The sequence below is a fragment of the Rhinoderma darwinii genome, chromosome 1, assembly GCF_050947455.1.
Source record: "Rhinoderma darwinii isolate aRhiDar2 chromosome 1, aRhiDar2.hap1, whole genome shotgun sequence".
Classification (NCBI taxonomy): Eukaryota; Metazoa; Chordata; class Amphibia; order Anura; family Rhinodermatidae; genus Rhinoderma; species Rhinoderma darwinii.
In genome coordinates this window covers 433,095,335-433,115,959 of record NC_134687.1, presented here as the reverse complement: position 1 = coordinate 433,115,959, position 20,625 = coordinate 433,095,335, and the positions used below count along the sequence as shown (strand labels likewise).

The following is a 20,625-nucleotide window of genomic DNA, read 5'->3' as shown; positions in this document are numbered from 1 at the left end:
GGTATATTTGTTTGATTTTGGCTGGACTAGGTGCCACCTGGATAGAAGCCTTTAAGCATTTTATTTGAGCCTGATGTAACGAGAAGTAGCCTGTGTGGCCCTCAGTAAAGTGACAATCTCAGAGGGAGAGCAGGTGTGATTAAAATCTAACCTCCATTTTCTAATAAAATAAAAAAGCGCTGGGGAGTCAAGAGTAGCTATCTGCTTGCTGATTCTAGAGGGCAATCCTCTAGTGGACATCGTTCTGAACAAAGGTTCCCAAACCAGGTGAGGTTTCTATGTCTATCAGTTAAAGGGAGATTTTGGTATATGGCTTTGGACAGGTAGAAATGCTGTAAATTATTTAGAGTTGGGCAGGACAGGGTGCATTTCACTTTAAAGAATATGGGTAGTATGCTATCAAATTCAAGTATAGCAGTGGGTTTAGAGTCTGAATGCAAGTGGCAGTGTTTGGTAGATTTTTTCTGTATATGAAATAAAATTACGTATTTGTAGCAGTAGGGATGGGAAGAGAGGGCATGCGTAATAGTGAGTACTATTCTGACAAAACAACTTGAAAACATTACCACAGGAATCAAATGACTACTGGAAAATGAATTGCACATTTCAGATGGAGCTGTGTAGATGGATCTCTATGTACACAATCTAATGGCACCATGAAGGAAACTGTAGTAAAAATTCCCATTGTAATGAATTGGTAGGAAATCCTCCACAATAACTAATGAATACATCTTGCAAGTGATGTTTGCTACACAGTAGCTCAATTGTGTTCAGGCCATTGCTTGGCAACACAGTTGATGTGGCATAGGTTGTTGGATTTCCTATGTCAACCCCCAAGTGTCTCATTATAGCTCTTCTCCATTGTCATGTTCTTGTGGAGGACAGTGGAGGAATGGCGCCATTCAGGTAACTAAAACTGTGGGGTTACGTAGAGCACCAAAAGTTGAACCAAAGGCTGAATTTTAAATTTTGCGAGTTATTACACTTTTCATATTATGACATTTTATAAATACTTGAACCTTCAAAACATTAACATCTTTTCTTGTATCAGTTTATAATTTCGCATCTACTCTTCTATCAGTTTATAATTGGAGTATTTTCTGGTGTATACATTGGATATTAGCTAGTACTTATTGAATAATTTGCTTTTATTAATATACCTTTCTCTCATCCACAGGTTCGTACGTGGAAATATACTTCTTCATAACCTGTAAAGCTAGCCCTTGAAAACGAAGTCGAAACTCTGTGAGGCCCATACGATCAGTGTAACCTGTGAACACAAAACAATATAAAATTGATTGATCATTGTATGTTTACTCTAAGAGGTACTGTTTTTTAGGCATTTTGTTACATAGTTGTGTACCCGGATTGTTGTTTTCCATAAAACAGTTCTAAGACACTGATCACAGCAAAACCAAGAGAATGAAAAGCTAGACCTACTTAAGTAAACTTTTTTCCTTCACGAGACTAAAATATACCTAGTATCTGTCAAAACTTCTGTTTTGCCTGTGGTGTTAAATGATATAATATATTCATAAGTTGTAAATTAGTGATCACCTTATTAATAGATTTTCCAGACCTCGGTAATGTTTACATGGAATTTCCTCTTGACTGTTCATTTAATAAATGCTAAGGTTATGAAACTAAAATCATCATCTCAAATCCAAGACTAGCATATGTAAGTATAACCTATATTTGGTGGAATTAGTTACCAGCACTGAAGATGTTAATGTTTGCTGTGAAGTATAATAAAAAATGTTCTTATTTAAATATAAAGAATTTGTGTACCAATTTCACCTAAAACTTCCTAACAGCTATTTGTTAACATCATTAATTACTTAGAAGTCATTATGTTCTTCATCCTAATGGGCCAGTTACATTATTTATCATATACAGCAATCACATCTTCAGTTCATGTCATTATCTGGAACAATCATTAAGACATCAGCAATATATTTTCTCGCACGGTACCCAGGTATTTATAAGCAGCTTGTCAGAAGTGTGATATAACTCATATTAAGTATTTTCAATAATCAATTATTATGCATCTACATTAACAAACCAAAGTCATCGTAGGACAAATAGAGGAGCACTGTTATTCTTATTTGACTGGGAGTATTAGAGATAACTTGAAACTAAATTAATAAAGATAATAATCTCCATGGTAGCATGTAATACCAATCTGCTGCCTCTAAAGCTAACAAGATATAGTCGTGTATTATAAGAAGCATTGCTTCTAGTGAAGAATACATTATTTCCCTATCTACCATACACCGGTTCACCATCATCATCTGGAATATACTGCATGTTCAGTTTTAGGTACCAATTGTTAGGGATCTGCCAGGTACTTCATCTAGGTATACTCCTGGGATTAATCAATCCACACCTGAGGCCAGACCTGTTCGACTGACACCATCTCCCACCAACCAGGGTGGCAGGCTCAGGAGTGGGAGAGCCTATCGCGGCCTGGTCTGTCGGAGTTAGCTCCGCCCCCTGTCCTTTATTACCTGCCCTGTTCTCTCCCTCAGTGCTTGTAATTCTTTTGGATTCCTGGCCCCACTGCTGCTTGCTCCAGCCTGCTTCTGCCGTGCTTCTGCCTTGCTGCAGTTCTGCTTGACCTTCTTTGCTTTGCCCCTGGCTTGCTTCTGTCTCCTTGCCCGCTTGGGTGTACTCACTTCGTCCTGGTCCTGACTGTCCGTTCGCCGCTCCGTTTCCTCGTGGCGTTCCGTGGCTACTGCCCCTTCCCTTGCATGTTCCCAGTTTGTTTTCCTGTGCACTTAGACAGCGTAGGACCGCCGCCCAGTTGTACCTCGTCGCCTAGGGCGAGTCGTTGCAAGTAGGCAGGGACAGGGCGGTGGGTAGATTAGGGCTCACTTTCCCTTCACCTCCTTCCGGCCATTACTTAATTACAAGCCCTTACCTAGTCTACCATTTCTCCTACGCTGACGCTATCATGGACCCCATTGAGACCCTGGCCCAGCAGATGCAGGGCCTCTCCCTACAGGTCCAGGCCCTGGCCCAAAGGGTCAATCAGGGTGACGCTGCTTTAGTAGTACCCCTCACCTCACCTCTAGAACCCGACCTCAAATTACCTGACCGGTTCTCAGGGGACCGTAAGACGTTTCTCTCCTTCCGGGAGAGTTGCAGACTGTATTTCCGCCTAAAGCCCCACTCCTCAGGTTCCGAGAACCAGCGGGTGGGTATCATCATATCCCGACTCCAGGAAGGGCCCCAAGAGTGGGCCTTCTCCTTGGCTCCTGACGCCCCTGAACTTTCCTCTGTTGATCGTTTTTTCTCTGCCCTCGGACTCATTTACGACGAAACTGACAGGACTGCCTTAGCCGAGAGTCAGCTGGTGACCTTACGTCAGGGTAGGAGACCGGTTGAGGAATACTGTTCTGATTTTAGGAAGTGGTGCGTAGCTTCTCAGTGGAACGATCCGGCCCTAAGGTGCCAGTTTAGGTTAGGATTATCTGACGCCCTGAAGGATCTGCTGGTTAGCTACCCCTCGTCTGACTCCCTTGACCAGGTTATGGCCCTAGCAGTACGACTTGACCGACGTCTCAGGGAACGTCAGCTAGAACGCTTCAGTGTGCTCCCCTCTGACTTTTCTGCGATCCCCCCCGAGGTCCCGTCTCCTCGCCCCTCCACGGAGGACTCGGAGGTACCTATGCAACTCGGGGCCTCCATGTCCCCTCGACAACGTAGGGAGTTTCGCAGAATGAATGGTCTCTGCTTCTACTGTGGGGACGACAAGCATCTACTGAACACCTGTCCCAGGCGCAAGAATAAGAAGCCGGAAAACTTCCGCGCCTAAGTGATCATCGGGGAGGTCACTTGGGCGCACAGGTATTTCCCGTTAATGTGAAACGCAATAAAATTTTGCTTCCCTTTCAGGTCTCGTTTGCTGGCCGGTCTGCCACTGGCAGTGCTTTCGTGGATTCAGGGTCATCTGCTAATATCATGTCTGCGGAATTTGCTATGTCTCTAAAGATGCCTTGTATTGATTTACCTTATCCTATCCCTGTAGTAGGAATCGACTCAACTCCCCTTGCTAATGGTTATTTTACTCAGCATACTCCTGTTTTTGAACTCCTTGTTGGCTCCATGCATTTGGAGCAGTGCTCTGTACTGGTGATGCAGGGATTATCGTCTGATCTGGTTTTAGGCCTTCCCTGGTTGCAGTTGCATAATCCCACGTTTGATTGGAATACTGGGGATCTCACCAAATGGGGTAATGAATGTCTTATGTCATGTCTTTCTGTTAACTCTATTTCTCCCCGGGAGGAGGTAAACACGCTTCCTGAGTTTGTTCAGGACTTCGCCGATGTGTTTTCTAAGGAGGCCTCCGAGGTGTTGCCCCCCCATAGAGATTACGATTGCGCTATCGATTTGGTGCCTGGTGCCAAGCTTCCTAAGGGGAGGATATTTAATCTTTCATGTCCTGAACGTAAAGCTATGAGGGAATATATCCAAGAATGCCTGGCCAAGGGTTTAATTCGCCCCTCGACTTCTCCTGTAGGTGCTGGCTTCTTCTTCGTGGGGAAGAAGGATGGTGGTCTTAGGCCGTGCATTGATTATCGTAACCTGAATAAGGTCACCGTAAGGAACCAGTACCCACTTCCTTTGATTCCGGATCTTTTTAATCAGGTTCAGGGAGCCCAATGGTTTTCTAAGTTCGATCTACGGGGGGCATATAACCTTATCCGCATCAAAGAGGGGGATGAGTGGAAAACTGCGTTCAACACACCCGAGGGTCATTTCGAATACTTGGTCATGCCCTTTGGGTTGTGTAATGCCCCTGCTGTCTTCCAGAATTTTATTAATGAAATCCTGAGAGAGTACCTGGGTAATTTTCTTGTTGTGTACCTTGATGACATACTGGTGTTTTCCAAGGACTGGTCCTCCCACGTGGAGCATGTCAGGAAGGTGCTCCAGGTCCTTCGGGAGAATAATCTGTTTGCTAAGACTGAAAAATGTGTCTTTGGGGTACAGGAGATACCATTTTTAGGGCAAATCCTCACTCCTCATGAATTCCGCATGGACCCTGCCAAGGTTCAGGCTGTGGCGGAATGGGTCCAACCTGCCTCCCTTAAGGCGTTACAGTGTTTTTTAGGGTTCGCCAACTATTACAGGAGATTTATTGCCAACTTCTCGGTCGTCGCTAAGCCTCTTACGGACCTTACCCGCAAGGGTGCTGATGTCTTCCATTGGCCCCCTGAGGCCGTCCAGGCCTTTGAGACCCTCAAGAAGTGCTTTATCTCGGCCCCCGTGCTGATTCAGCCCAACCAAGAGGAGCCATTTATTGTGGAGGTTGACGCTTCCGAGGTGGGAGTGGGGGCCGTCTTGTCCCAGGGTACCAGCTCCCTCACCCATCTCCGCCCCTGTGCTTACTTCTCTAGGAAGTTTTCGCCCACGGAGAGTAACTATGATATTGGCAACCGCGAACTTCTAGCCATTAAATGGGCTTTTGAGGAGTGGCGGCACTTCCTGGAGGGGGCCAGACACCAGGTAACGGTCCTTACGGATCACAAGAATCTGGTTTTCCTAGAATCGGCCCGGAGGCTTAATCCTAGACAAGCTCGGTGGGCACTATTCTTTACCAGATTTAATTTCTTGGTTACCTATAGGGCTGGGTCCAAGAATATTAAGGCTGATGCTCTGTCACGTAGTTTCATGGCCAATCCTCCTTCTGAGAAGGATCCTGCTTGTATTTTACCCCCTGGTATAATCGTCTCTGCCACGGATTCTGATTTAGCTTCTGATATCGCGGCTGATCAGGGTGCAGCTCCCGGGAACGTCCCTGGGGACAAACTGTTTGTTCCCCTGCAATACCGGCTGAGGGTACTCAGGGAAAACCATGACTCCGCTCTATCTGGTCATCCTGGCATCTTGGGCACCAAACACCTCATTACCAGAAACTATTGGTGGCCTGGGTTGCCTAAAGACGTTAGGGCTTACGTCGCCGCTTGTGAGGTTTGCGCTAGGTCCAAAACCCCTAGGTCCCGACCTGCGGGCCTACTACGTTCCTTGCCCATTCCCCAGAGACCTTGGACCCATATCTCCATGGATTTTATCACCGATTTGCCTCCATCTCAGGGCAAGTCGGTGGTGTGGGTGGTAGTCGACCGCTTCAGCAAGATGTGCCACTTTGTGCCCCTTAAGAAGCTACCTAACGCCAAGACGTTAGCTTCTTTGTTTGTGAAACACATCCTGCGTCTCCATGGGGCCCCAGTCAATATCGTTTCTGACAGAGGGGTACAATTTGTTTCCTTATTTTGGAGAGCTTTTTGTAAAAAGTTGGAGATTGATCTGTCCTTCTCCTCCGCCTTCCATCCCGAAACTAATGGCCAAACGGAAAGGACCAACCAATCCCTGGAACAATATTTAAGGTGTTTCATCTCTGACTGTCAATTCGATTGGGTCTCATTCCTTCCCCTTGCTGAATTTTCCTTGAATAACCGGGTCAGTAACTCGTCAGGGGTCTCCCCGTTTTTCTGTAATTTCGGGTTTAACCCAAGATTCTCCTCCGTCTCCCCTGGTTGTTCCAATAATCCTGAGGTAGAGGATGTTCATCGGGAACTGTGCACCGTCTGGGCCCAGGTTCAGAAGAACCTAGAGGCGTCCCAGAGCGCACAAAAGATTCAGGCGGATAGTAGACGTTCTGCTAACCCCCGGTTTGTCGTCGGGGATTTGGTCTGGTTGTCGTCCAGGAACTTGCGCCTTAAGGTCCCGTCCAGGAAGTTTGCTCCCCGATTTATTGGACCTTATAAGATCATTGAAGTCCTCAACCCTGTATCCTTCCGTCTGGAGCTCCCCCCATCATTTCGCATACATGACGTCTTCCATGCCTCCCTCCTTAAACGCTGCTCCCCGTCCTGGTCCCCCTCGAGGATACCTCCTGTTCCCGTTCTCACCCCTGAGGGGGTGGAATTCGAGGTGGCCAAGATTATGGACAGTAGGATGGTCCAGGGCTCCCTCCAGTACCTGGTCCATTGGAGAGGATACGGGCCGGAGGAGAGGACTTGGGTACCTGCCCGTGATGTTCACGCTGGGGTATTGATCAGGAGGTTCCACCTTCTCTTCCCCACTAAACCGGGTCCCCTTAGTAAGGGTCCGGTGGCCCCTCATAAAAGGGGGAGTACTGTTAGGGATCTGCCAGGTACTTCATCTAGGTATACTCCTGGGATTAATCAATCCACACCTGAGGCCAGACCTGTTCGACTGACACCATCTCCCACCAACCAGGGTGGCAGGCTCAGGAGTGGGAGAGCCTATCGCGGCCTGGTCTGTCGGAGTTAGCTCCGCCCCCTGTCCTTTATTACCTGCCCTGTTCTCTCCCTCAGTGCTTGTAATTCTTTTGGATTCCTGGCCCCACTGCTGCTTGCTCCAGCCTGCTTCTGCCGTGCTTCTGCCTTGCTGCAGTTCTGCTTGACCTTCTTTGCTTTGCCCCTGGCTTGCTTCTGTCTCCTTGCCCGCTTGGGTGTACTCACTTCGTCCTGGTCCTGACTGTCCGTTCGCCGCTCCGTTTCCTCGTGGCGTTCCGTGGCTACTGCCCCTTCCCTTGCATGTTCCCTGTTTGTTTTCCTGTGCACTTAGACAGCGTAGGGACCGCCGCCCAGTTGTACCTCGTCGCCTAGGGCGAGTCGTTGCAAGTAGGCAGGGACAGGGCGGTGGGTAGATTAGGGCTCACTTTCCCTTCACCTCCTTCCGGCCATTACACCAATTCATAAAAAAAGACAATAAAATTATTAACAGGTATGAAAGATCTGAGGTGTGAGAAAGGTAATATAAATGTATTTACATTAGAGAAGAAATGAAAGGGTAAGACATTTTCCTTGAGAAACATAATATTCAGGGTTACTGATGGTTACAACTAGATTATTAATCCAAGAATCTGCCTGACTTATTTGCCTTCTTCTGGACCAACTGGGAAATCAACAGGCTCATGTAGATTTCATTATCAAATAAAAACAAACTATTGGGCTACTGTATATAGTACATGTTGACAAGTAAAGTCAGAGTGGCAGTACCACTATGATGCATGCGAGTATGAAAATATGGCAACGTAATTGTGCAGTCTATCTAGAGCAAAACAATAGTGACGCCTGGGCCTCACTGTCCATGCCACAAGAGGGATCTGTAGATGAGGTGTGGATAGCGTACTGCAGCCAATTTCTTAGGTTCCACAGTGCCACCATAAGAGTGTCAACCAGAGTGTTAGCTATGGTACACCCAGTGTGTGTCATGATGCTCCAGAGACAGCCTCAGTGCTGCTAGTGCTAGCCACCGTCCTTAATACCAGCCATAGTGCCACCTGCCAGCACAACTCTTTCTTTCTTTCCTTTCGATGTTCCTGCATCACCTGTCGCAAGTTACAGGTGCACGTTTGTAAAAAAAAAAAAAAAATCCTGTGCTTATCAGCATAGGAGAATGTAATCCCAGATGACACAATTTGTGATGATGTCATGGGACAACAGGAATATTCTGCAGAATCAGGAGTGATTGGGTGTCATGCAGCACCTTATCAACAAATGAGAAGTGCCTTATCATAGGCCTGCTTCCCAGTTTAAGAAGCACTCTTAGGCTGGATTCACACGAGCATGGCGTTATTGCGCACACAAAAACGCAGCGTTTTGCCTGCGCAAAAGCCACTTAACAGCTTCGTGTGGCACCATTTGGATGTTTGTAAACAGAAAAGCACGTGGTGCTTTTCTGTTTTCATTCATCCTTTTGACAGCTGTTGCTTCCGTGCGGCTTGCGTGTTTTTCACGCACCCATTGACTTCAATGGGTGCGTGATGCGCGCAAAACGCCCAAAGAACGGACATGTCGTGACTTTTTTTCAGCGGACTCACACTGAGTAAAAATCACGCACACACCGCACGGCCCCATAGACTAATATAGGTCCGTGCGACGCGCGTGAAAATCACGCGCGTTGCACGGACGTAATTTCCGTTCGACTGAATAAAGCCTTAGGGTCCATTCACACGAACGTGAATCTCGTCCGTGTGCTGTGCATTGAAACAATGCACAGGACACGGCTCCATTGATTTTAATGGGGCTATTCACATATGCGTGAGCTTTCACTAACTGCATGTCCTATATTGGTGCGTTATCAAGCACCTAGCCGCCCATTGATGTCAATGGGTGCGTGAAAACCACAGACAGCACACGGATGTTCGTATTTTACGCATCAATTAAATTTTTAAAAAAATAGAAAATGCTTGCGAGTGTGTGAAAAACGCATGACACTCGCAAAGCACACTGATGCATAACGCAACCTACACGTACAGATTTACGTGCGTCTTTTTAGCCGCGTAAATCTGTCACGCTCGTGTGAATGTAGCCTAAACAAGACACTAGGTGTCCTTGTCTATCTTTAACAATTCTATATTCAATACTGAATGGAGAAGGCTTTTATCTTCACTGAAGGGAATAATCAGATAAATTGTCCATAGATAAACAGATAATTCAGCAGGTGCAAGCAATAACATTCATGCCAAGGAATTACTTCTGGGATGATACAAGTGTCCCACAATGTATTTTTTGTCATAAAGAGAATGAAAAATCATTCCTGTTGTAACCAAAAAAAATCAGGCAATGGCAGGAGATAACAATTTCGGAAAGATTGAAAAGATCCAACACCAAAAATAATCTTGGCACAGTATTACAAAATTAGGATTGATGGAAATGACATACAGGGGATTAGTGTGAATAAATGATGATAAAATTATCTCCAACAATAAGAATATTTCTTCACAGGCCATTGAAATCCATGTTGTCTTATAGCTACAAGGTAATTACAAAGAAAAAGCATCATAGATTTCTTAGCTAAAAATATGTTGCACTTTTCAAGGAAAATCTCTTTTTTTTACCATATACTTAATATATTTTTTCTTTACATTCCCACGCTTAAGTGTCACAATCTATGAGTATGTTGACCTACTGGGCCGTACCGCCATAGCCGGATAGCAGCTGCCCAAACAGTGTGCCAAGTCAATGTCTATATAGTCCAAGCACAGCAGGCGTGACCAATGGCACAACACGACCATTATTACCACAGGACTATTTTCATGTGTGCCCTACGGGACACAGCAGAACGGAGCGGAAGTGAGCGCTGTCCTGTTGTAATAGGCAGACTAGCATATCCGCCTCCATAGCTTGTGATGTCGTCACGGTTTTCGGGTTGACCAGTGGGGTCCATGGCCAGAGCATACTGTCACGATCTGTGGGGATGTGTACCTACTGGGCCGTACTGCCGTAGTGGCATAGCAGCCGGCAAAACAGTGTACCAAGTCAATGTCTATATATTCCAAGCACAAGGGTACCTGTAGCAGTTCAGACAGTAGTAACGGTTAGGCTCAGATGGGACCTTGGCAGCAGACACCAGGCTTGGTGTAACACGGCAGGCGTGACCGATGGCACAACAAGACTCCAACTTTCTAAGGCACAGGACCAACGGTAGCACGGGATACAGGATACAGGTATGGGAACACTGGGAACGGGATAACACTAAGGGATAATTTGCAAGACTAACATGGGTAAACACAATAACGCTCAGGCAATGAGTGAAAGGGCAGAGCCCTTTTTATAGTCCAGGGTGATCCTGGGTTAATGATTATTTTCATGTGGCCCTTTAGGGCCGGGCATGAGCGTGTGCGCGCACCCTACGGGACACAGCAGAACGGAGCGTAAGTGAGCGCTGGCGTCTCCTGGGGAGGAGATGCGGGCCAGCGCTCACAGATCCGTCGGGGGTGGGTGAGTAATCCCAACGGTCCACGGCCGTGGACGCTACATAGAGTCTACTTATTTTAAAGTAACGTCCACTGGGCTTTAAATTATTTGAAATATTGCCTTTGGATAACGCATATCTGCTCTTTATTATTTTCAGTGATGGCTGCTTTTTTAGATGTGCTCTATAAGGCCCCATGCACACAGCCGTAATTGCAGTTCAATGTACGGACCCATTTATTTCTATTGCCCACGGACACCTTCCTGTATATTTATGGGAAGGTGTCCCATACGGGTTACTGTCCGTGGCCGTCCCCATAATCACCGGCCATGATTACAGGCATCTCCGTGTGCAGGGGGCCTTAGGCCCCCTGCACACGACCGTGTTTTTGTGTCCGCAATTCCCCCGCAAATCCACGGGAGAATTGCGGACCCATTCATTTCTATGGGCCCATACACACTATCCGTGTTTTCACGGGTCTCCGCATGTCCGCAAATCCGTGCCGCAGAAACTCAGGACATGTCTTATTACGGCCCGCAAATTCGATGCGGACCTGCCAATAGAAGTCAATGGGCCCGTGGAAATTGCGGATACACCTCCGTGTGTCATCCGCAGTTTTGCGGATTTGCGGAAGTGTTGCTAGGCGACGACCGGGAATGAGTTCTGTCGTCATCCTGTTTTACCTAGGCTTTTTTTTTTCCATTACATTTCACGGAACGCGGTCCTGGAATTTGCGGACCAGAAAAACACTACGGTCGTGTGCATGAGGCCTTAGAGTAGAGTTATGATCAGTGAATGTAGCTTAACTACATTGTCTATTGGTTGTCAGAGGTAGTCGAAACACACGTCCTATATTTCAATGGCTCAGACTGTTTCTCTGTCCCCCTTCCATACTTTATGCTGGAGCTCTGTCTGCTTAGATTGGCTGCTGTGTACTAGCACAAACTCCCCACAACTTCTAACGGAAGCCAGTGAATAGGGGGGCTCAGGTTTTTTTACAGCAAGAATAACTAAATCAAATAAATAAATATATATATCTATATATCTATCTATATATATATATATATATATATATATATATATATATATATATATATATATGTATATTCTTTTTGTATTTATTTGTTTGTCCGTTAATGGTGCTTTGAAATGTATAAAGAACTGTTAAATAAAAAAGTACACTTAAATAATTAGGGGAAAAAGTTTCGCTATTTTATTCTTTTTTTTATTTTTTTATATCCATCTTGTTAAGAGAAAGCTTTGCCTGCTGCAGGTTTACAGTGAGTGTTTTATTTTGCACATCGCTCTTTATTAGTTAGCTGATCCACAATCTTTTCATGGACGGTTTGAACCATTATGTGCTTTAAATTATGCAGTACGGATAGAATATTCATTGTAGTTTATTTGAAATGTAATTCAATTCTCCATTCAGGTGATGTTGTGGGGTAGAGGGGTGTGCATTAAAGGTGATAAGCTCTGAACTTTGAAGTGTACCTAGAAGGACTTATACTTTAAGATTTTTTTTTTATATAGGATGGTATGTAAAGTTTATCTCCACATATAAAGTATATTGTATAAATCAACAATAAGCAGGTTCCCCAATTTGGATAATCCCTTTTCTAAATGTAGACCCACTAGAGATCAGCTGATCACTGTGGGTCTGGCAGCTAAAATCTCCAGTGAACATTTGATTTTACTGTTGGAACCCATGGGCAGCCGCACTTTGTAGTATTGCATGGCGCCCATTCAAATGTAATGCAAGGTTGCGAAGAGTCCCTCAGAATGTAACTGTGCTTTATGTGGTTCATATTCTGATGGATTATCCCCTTTAAGAAGCATACTTCATGAAGGATAAGTGATCCACTTAATACAAAGCATTCATGTTCAACTCGTGTTCTTACAGCTTCTTTTAAAGGGATTTTACAGAATAAAAGAAAAACAACAATAACATGATGATGAAAGCCCATAATTGTCTTTTAAACCCCTACTGCTCCCCCCCCCCCACTGTTTACCTTGCTGCCATACCAACACTTGATGGCTTCTGCCAATCACTGGCTGCAGCAGTCAAGGAGCGGAAACCCCTTTGACCACTTCCAGCATTTTTAGATAACTGTATGTGCATTTTAGTGGTACATTTCCACAAATGGATGTACGGTTGAGTTCATTGGATGTCAGCGAGTGCCTGCTGCAATATACAACCGACATTGCGCTGCAACAGCCGGGATCGGAGTTACCTCCAATTCCAGCCATTTAATCACTTGAATGCCTTAAAGGAACAGTGTCACCACAATTTTTTTTTTAATATGTTAAAGATGTTAGTGCTTTATTAAAAACGTTTGGATTAATTTGTGTGTTTGTGTGTTACTTTTTCTTATTTTTACACTTTTTCTTCCCTATGGGGGCTGCCATTTTTTTTTCCATTTCTGTATGTGTCGACTAACGACACATACAGACATGGAATACGGCAGCTCCAGTCCCATAGGGACTGCGAACGCGGCCCGTTCCATCCACTAACATGTACGCCGCTGTGTGGGAACGGCGCATGCGCCGCTCCCACACAGTTCAATTTGAAATGCGCGCCGTCCGGCGCCATTTTCCTGTGGACCGGAAGTCGCGGCCGGACAGTAAGATTACTACTTCCGGTCGCGGCTTCCGGACTTGTGCACATGGAGCAGCGGCAGCAGACGGAGCGGATGGACCGGAGGGAGCGGCGGCGGCGACTGGAGCAGGTAAGGGATTTCTATGTATGTTTGTGTTTCAGTGTGTGTTTACTACTGTATGTAAACCTTCTACACTGTGTGTTAGCTCAAAAAATGGCGACACACAGTGTAGGAGGTTAGACCGTTCAAACCCCTCGTTTCTCCCGGCACTAGCCAGGATAAAGGAGGGGGGGATGCTGAGAGCTCACTAGAGCGAGGGCTTTTTACCCAATTTTGCAGCATAAAGCAATGTGGTTGCTTTACCACATGCAATGCTGCAATTTTGGGAATGGCTCCATCTAGTGACCAGCAATGGGAAATATTATAAATTAGAATCCAATTGAATCCAATTTATAATATTTCCTGACTCGTGAAAAAAAGAAAAAAATTAGAACAATGTTTAATCACCTATACACTAATTGTTTAACTAAAAAAAAAAAAAACATGTTTTGCTGGCAACACATTCCCTTTAAAGAGGCTCTGTCACCAGATTTTGCAACCCCTATCTCCTATTGCAGCAGATCGGTGCTGCAATGTAGATAAGAGTAACGTTTTTTTTAAAAAAAAAGAGCATTTTTGGCCAAGTTATGACCATTTTTATATTTATGCAAATGAGGCTTTCTAAAGTACAACTGGGCGTGTTTAAAGTTATGTACAACTGGGCGTGTATTGTGTATGTACATCTGGGCGTTTTTACTTCTTTTACTAGCTGGGCGTTGTGAATGGGAGTGTATGATGCTGACGAATCAGCATCATCCACTTCTCTTCGTTAACACCCAGCTTCTGGCAGTGCACAGACACAGCGTGTTCTCGAGAGATCACGCTGTGACGTCACTCACTTCCTGCCCCAGGTCTTGCATCGTGTCGGATGAGCGAGGACACATTGGCACCAGAGGCTACAGTTGATTTTGCAGCAGCATCAGCGTTTGCAGGTAAGTAGCTACATCGACTTACCTGAAAACGCCGATGCTGCTGCAGAATCAAATGTAGCCTCTGGTGCCGATGTGTCCTCGCTCATCCGACACGATGCAGGACCTGGGGCAGGAAGTGAGTGACGTCACAGCGTGATCTCTCGAGAACACGCTGTGTCTGTGCACTGCCAGAAGCTGGGTGTTAACGAAGAGAAGTGGATGATGCTGATTCGTCAGCATCATACACTCCCATTCACAACGCCCAGCTAGTAAAAGAAGTAAAAACGCCCAGATGTACATACACAATACACGCCCAGTTGTAGTTTTACTTTAAACACGCCCAGTTGTACTTTAGAAAGCCTCATTTGCATAAATATAAAAATGGTCATAACTTGGACAAAAATGCTTGTTTTAAAAAAAAAACAACGTTACTCTTATCTACATTGCAGCGCCGATCTGCTGCAATAGGAGATAGGGGTTGCAAAATCTGGTGACAGAGCCTCTTTAAGACTGCTGCATCTAGATGGTTAGGAAGAGGGAGAGGACTTCCTCTGTCACCAATCGGCGCCCCACGAAGGTACACTGATGGTTTGTCATGGCAGCCAGTGGGCCCCTAAGACTGCCATAGCTGTATGCCTATTGGCAGTGCTGAGGGCACAGCCTAATAGTTTGTCTGTCAGTTTTTTTTTTCTTTATCAAACTATTTTATTAGAGTAGAAAACATAACAGAGCATATAAAACATCTCACAAAATTACAAAAGTTTGCACGCAGTGCAGCATAAGAAATTCAGACATAAAATGTTACAAAAAACATATGAACAGTGGTAGGAGTTAGCCTCCCAGCCACCGCAGCAATGGGAAGAAGATAATAACAGCTAATGGCAATTATCAATACCCAATTTACATCAAAGGTAGTGCAAAATGTAGGGAAACCAGTCCCGAGAACAAAAAAAGATAAACGAGCAGCAATGACACGGTTAAGTGCAAATTTCAACCCAAAGATACATAAACACAAGACAACAAAGGGAAACACAGACGGACAAAAGCACACAGTTTTGGCTAGATGATCAGTCAACAGAAAAGGCCAGAGAGGCAGATCAGCACCACCCCGGAATCCAGACCAGATAGACAAGGTACGAACAAAGATCTCTGATGTACCCCGATCAGCAGACATCAGCTCCCCCATCTTCATAATCCCATTCAGCTCCGTTACCCATTCCTTCAATGAAGGCACAGTACTAGACTTCCAGTGACGTGGGATGGCAGTTCTAGCTGCAGTCAGAAAGTGCCTAAAGGCACCCTTTTTGAGGTGTGGGAGTGATCCAGGAACCATGGAAAGCAACCCAACAGAAGCCGAGGTAGGCACTTCAGTGCCAAAAAGTTTGTTGCCGAGATCCAAAATTTTTCCCCAAAAGGGCCGGAGCTTGGTGTTAGGGATCTGCCAGGTACTACGTCTAGGTATACTCCTGGTATTAATCAATCCACACCTGAGGCCAGACCTGTTCGACTGACACCATCTCCCACCAACCAGGGTGGCAGGCTCAGGAGTGGGAGAGCCTATCGCGGCCTGGTCAGTCAGAGTTAGCTCCGCCCCCTGTCCTTTATTACCTGCCGTGTTCTCTTCCTCAGTGCTTGTAATTCTTCTGGATTCCTGGCCTCACTGCTGCTTGCTCCAGCCTGCTTCTGCCGTGCTTCTGCCTTGCTGCAGTGCCGCTTAACCTGCTTTGCTTTGCCCCTGGCTTGCTTCCTTCTCCGTGCTCACTTTGGTATACTCCACTTCATCCTGGTCCTGACTACTCATTCACCGCTCCGTTTCCTCGCGGCGTTCCGTGGCTACTGCCCCTTCCCTTGCGTGTTCCCTGTTTGTTCTCCCATGCACTTAGACAGCGTAGGGACCGCCGCCCAGTTGTACCCCGTCGCCTAGGGCGGGTCGTTGCAAATAGGCAGGGACAGGGCGGTGGGTAGATTAGGGCTCACTTTCCCTTCACCTCCTTCCTGCCATTACACTTGGGGCAATCCCACCAAATATGTAACATAGTTCCAGGAGCCTCCCCACACCTCCAACAATCAGCAGACACATCAGGAAAAATCCTATGTAAAAAGGAAGGACAGCGGTACCATCTGGTAAGTATCTTATAGTTCTTCTCCTGAGCAAAACATGAAGTCGGTAATTTTTGAGCCAGCAAGAAGGAAGTTCCCCATTCCTCCTCAGAGTGCTGAACTCCCATTTCCTCATTCCAAGCTGCAGTGAATGTCAGCTGAGAGTAAGAATAGCTAGGTTGGAGGACACCATGTAAATGGGACAGCACGTGAGAAGGAGCAGAGGTCAAGGACAGATAATGTTCCAGAGGAGTCTTATCCTGTAGCAACACAAGACAATCATCCATGGAAGAGAGATATGAACGCAGCTAAAAATAAGACCACCATATTGATTGACTCCCTGGGCAGGCCTCAGAGACAGCAATCAGTGACAAAATTAAACCATCAGGTGTAAGGGTTTGAGCCAGACATCCACCGCCCCATCTCTCCCAACAGAGGAATGTGTCCACCCCCACTGCCGGAGGTAAGGAAGGGTTATCAAAGAGGGGATTCATAGGACCCGGACGGTGAACAAGGTCCAGAGTACCAATGATCCGCTCCCAAACTACAAGAAATTGAAGTGTGAGGAAAAGCAAAGAAGACGTTGGTCGCTGGGAGGCAGTCAACCAAGGCAAGGAGGACAAGGCGAGGGAAGACATTCCCTTCTCAATGCGCACCCATTGCTTACCGGCATCTGAGCGGAACCAGTCTACCAATCGCATGAGGATCGCAGCCTGATGATAACGCTTAAAATCTGGCAAACCCGCGCCCCCCTCCAGTTTCGGTCGGCTAAGGACAGAATATAGAATGCGCGGCTTAGAGGATCCCCATACAAATTTGGCTATGGCCCTATGTAAGGACTGGAAGAAACACGCTGGCACTACAATAGGGACGGTCTGAAAGATGTATAGGAATTTGGGCAAGATATCCATTTTGACAGCGTTAATACGGCCAAACCACGACATGCGGCTCCCGCCATACGCCGCCAATTCCCTCAGGGTACATTGTAAGATAGGTGTGTAGTTCAAGGTAAACAAGTCAGACAAATGTGTAGGGACATGTATCCCCAGGTATTTTAAGGACTTAGATTGCCACTTAAACGTGAAAACCCGAGCGAGATGAGCAGCAAGAGGAGCGTCCAGAGATATATTCAGTGCCTCCGATTTAGAGTAATTAACTTTAAAATTACTCAAATGCCCAAACCGCTCAAACTACCCAGTCAAAGATGGCAAAGAAATCATAGGAGTCGTAATGTACACAAGAAGATCGTCAGCATAGAGTGCGAGTTTGTGATGCTGTTCGCCAACACATATGCCATTAATATTAGGATTCTTCCATAGTGCCACGGCCTTGTGTTCCATGACCGAAACATATAGTAGAGGCGAGAGTGGGCACCCCTGTCTCGTGCCATTAGTAATAGACAAAGAGTCAGATAAGAGGCCGTTAACTCGAACTCGAGCCGTAGGCCCATGGTACAATGCCATAATCCTGTCCACCATAGTGGTGCCAAGGCCAACCTGTATCAAGACACTACGGAGAAACATCCAGTGCACCCTGTCAAAAGCCTTTTTGCCATCAACTGAGAGGAGACACATCAGTATTTTGTGGGATTGGCAATATGACGTTAAAAGAAGGATCTTGTTGGTATTATCCCGAGACTCTCTACCACGTACAAACTCCACCTGATTATCCATGATCAGGCCAGGCAACAACGGAGAGAGGCGAGAGGCAAGCAGTTTCACAAAGAGCTTTACATCGACATTAATCAGCGAGATGGGCCTAAAGTTTGCACATATCGTAGGATCTTTACCCGGTTTTGGGAGAAGGGTAATATGAGCGTCAAGGGACTGAGGCGCAAAGGGACAAGAGGAAGACACTGAGTTGAAGACTTTCGTCAAAAAGGGAGCAAGTTGATCTTTAAATGTCTTATAAAATTTAGTATTAAACCCATCCGGGCCTGGACTTTTGCCCAAAGGAGAGTCTCCAATTGCACACTCCACTTCGGATTCCAAGAAATCCTCCTCAAGTCCCAAAGCCTCCCCGTCCCCCAAGGGCGGCAGAGCAGTGTCATGTACATACTGGTTAATTTTGTCCCGCAATGAATCTGCCGGCATATCATGAAAGTGTCCTTTGAGATTATACAAGGCAGAGTAATATTGTCGAAAACAGTCAGTAATGCCAACCGGATCATGAACTTCACCGCCAGTGGGAGACATAATTTTAGGAATGTATGACGCCTGTGTACGGGGGTGTAATATCCTCGCCAGAGACCTACCACATTTGTCCGCAAATTCATAAGAGTGCTTCCGCATCCGATCCCTGAACCTAGCGTGTGACTGGTCTAGTAGAGAACGCAATGACTCTCTCGCTATGGTAAGGTCAGAGAAAACCTGTGAGGAGGGATCGCGTTTATGACAGGATTTCAAATCTTGTATCTGATCAAGGTGCCGCGCAATAGCTACCCCCTTTTCTCTCTTTAAACGCGCCCCTTGCTGTATCAGGACACCTCGAACTACACATTTCAGTGCTTCCCACTGGAGTGGCAGAGTGGCAGAGGTGAAGAGTGCACTTAAAAAAAGATTTTAAGCGTGTCCTTAAGAGCCGATACACATACTGCGTCGCGCAATAGATTGTCAATAATTTTCCATGACTGAAAGTTGGGCACCGAATTAGGAAACGTAAGCGACAAAAATACAGGGGCATGATCCGACCACACCATAGGACCCACCGCAGAAGTGGGATGCCAGGTAAGCAAGTGGTGGCTAACCAGAAAGGCGTCTAGACGACTGTACATATTCTGCAATGGAGAGAAATAAGTATACTCTCTTGCCTGAGGATGGAGAATCCTCCACACGTCAATCAATTGCATGGAGTGCATCGTGTTCTTCAACGCCACCATGTGTGATTTAGGAACAGCAGACCTGCCCGAGGAGGTATCAAGCCTATAATCAAACGTTAGATTAAAATCACCTCCCACGATTAAAACACCCTCCGAAAACTCATCCAATTTCCTCAAAAACAATCGGCACACCCGAGCCTGATCCTGATTAGGGAGATACAAATTAGCCAACGTGAAGATCTTATTCTGGATGGACAATTTAAGAAAAACATAATGACCACCCTTGGTCGACAAGGACATCTATGGTCTTGTGAGAGAGCGATTTATGAAGACATATGCTAGCACCCTTGGACTTGGACTCCGGGTTGGCACTGTGAAACCAAGTAGGATAGTATTGATTAGTAAACACCGGTGTGTGGCCCACCTGAAAATGAGTCTCTTGTAAGAATAATATATGCACACGCTCTTTGTGCATGTTATACAGGATCTGCGAACGTTTTTCAGTGACGTTAAGTCCTCTAGCATTAAAAGTACAGACTTTCAACTGCGCCATCTCCACTGCACTTAAAATGACCAAGCCAATAATGCAAGCTAAGCAGCTAAGAAAAAGACCAGACAGACAGGGAAGGGAAACCACGACAACAAAGACGGACAAACGGGCAAAACAATCACCCACTCCTTCATCTAATCAAGGAGAAAACAAGCAAGTAGACACCGGATACAACCAGTGAGTCCCTAGGAGGAGAAGTGTAAGGACAAGGACTAGCCAGCGCCCCGCGCCCCCAACCCATTGACAAACTAAACATAGCTAAATAAGAATATAAATTAAGAAGGAAAAGAAAAACCAAGGCATTTGGAAATACACCCCAAGATAACTAACCAAGGGCATACAGCATTATCAGGAGCATAAAGAAACCCCAGCAAAGAACTCCCCTGAATACATTCCTTGTCAGCATAAATGTACATACATGCAAATAATAAAAGTAACATAGAAATAAGAAAAATATAAACATTCACATTGAAGTAAATCTTGTAGCTCTTCAGCAACAGGCAACCACCAGCAAGTGGCCTGCCTGCGATTCAGAAGTAACCACCTAGAACAAGGAAAAAGAAACAGGCGGCATTCTCCTCAGTGAAACACAGCAGGCAACAGCCTCATATAAATGGACACAAAAAATTAAAATCCAATAGCAAACTGTGGTGGAGACATCAGGAAGGTATCACACCGGATCAGCAGGACGACCACCATGACGCCCCATAGGAGATGCAGGAGATCGACCCCGCCTGCGCAATCGTGGAGGTGGAGGTGGAACATAAGGCCAATCAGGAAGAGAAACTCTGGGCAAATGGAGGGCAGCACAAA

The 20,625-nt window shown here is 45.8% G+C and overlaps 1 protein-coding gene across 1 annotated transcript in view; it reads right to left on the bottom strand.

Moving 5' to 3' along the window:
- Positions 1-20,625, bottom strand: part of MYO18B (myosin XVIIIB) — a 625,429-nt gene that overhangs the window by 356,555 nt on the left and 248,249 nt on the right. The window contains exon 22 of the mRNA XM_075825873.1: positions 1,161-1,270. Within this exon, the coding sequence (XP_075681988.1) occupies positions 1,161-1,270 (110 nt within the window). The remainder of the gene's footprint in view (positions 1-1,160; positions 1,271-20,625) is intronic.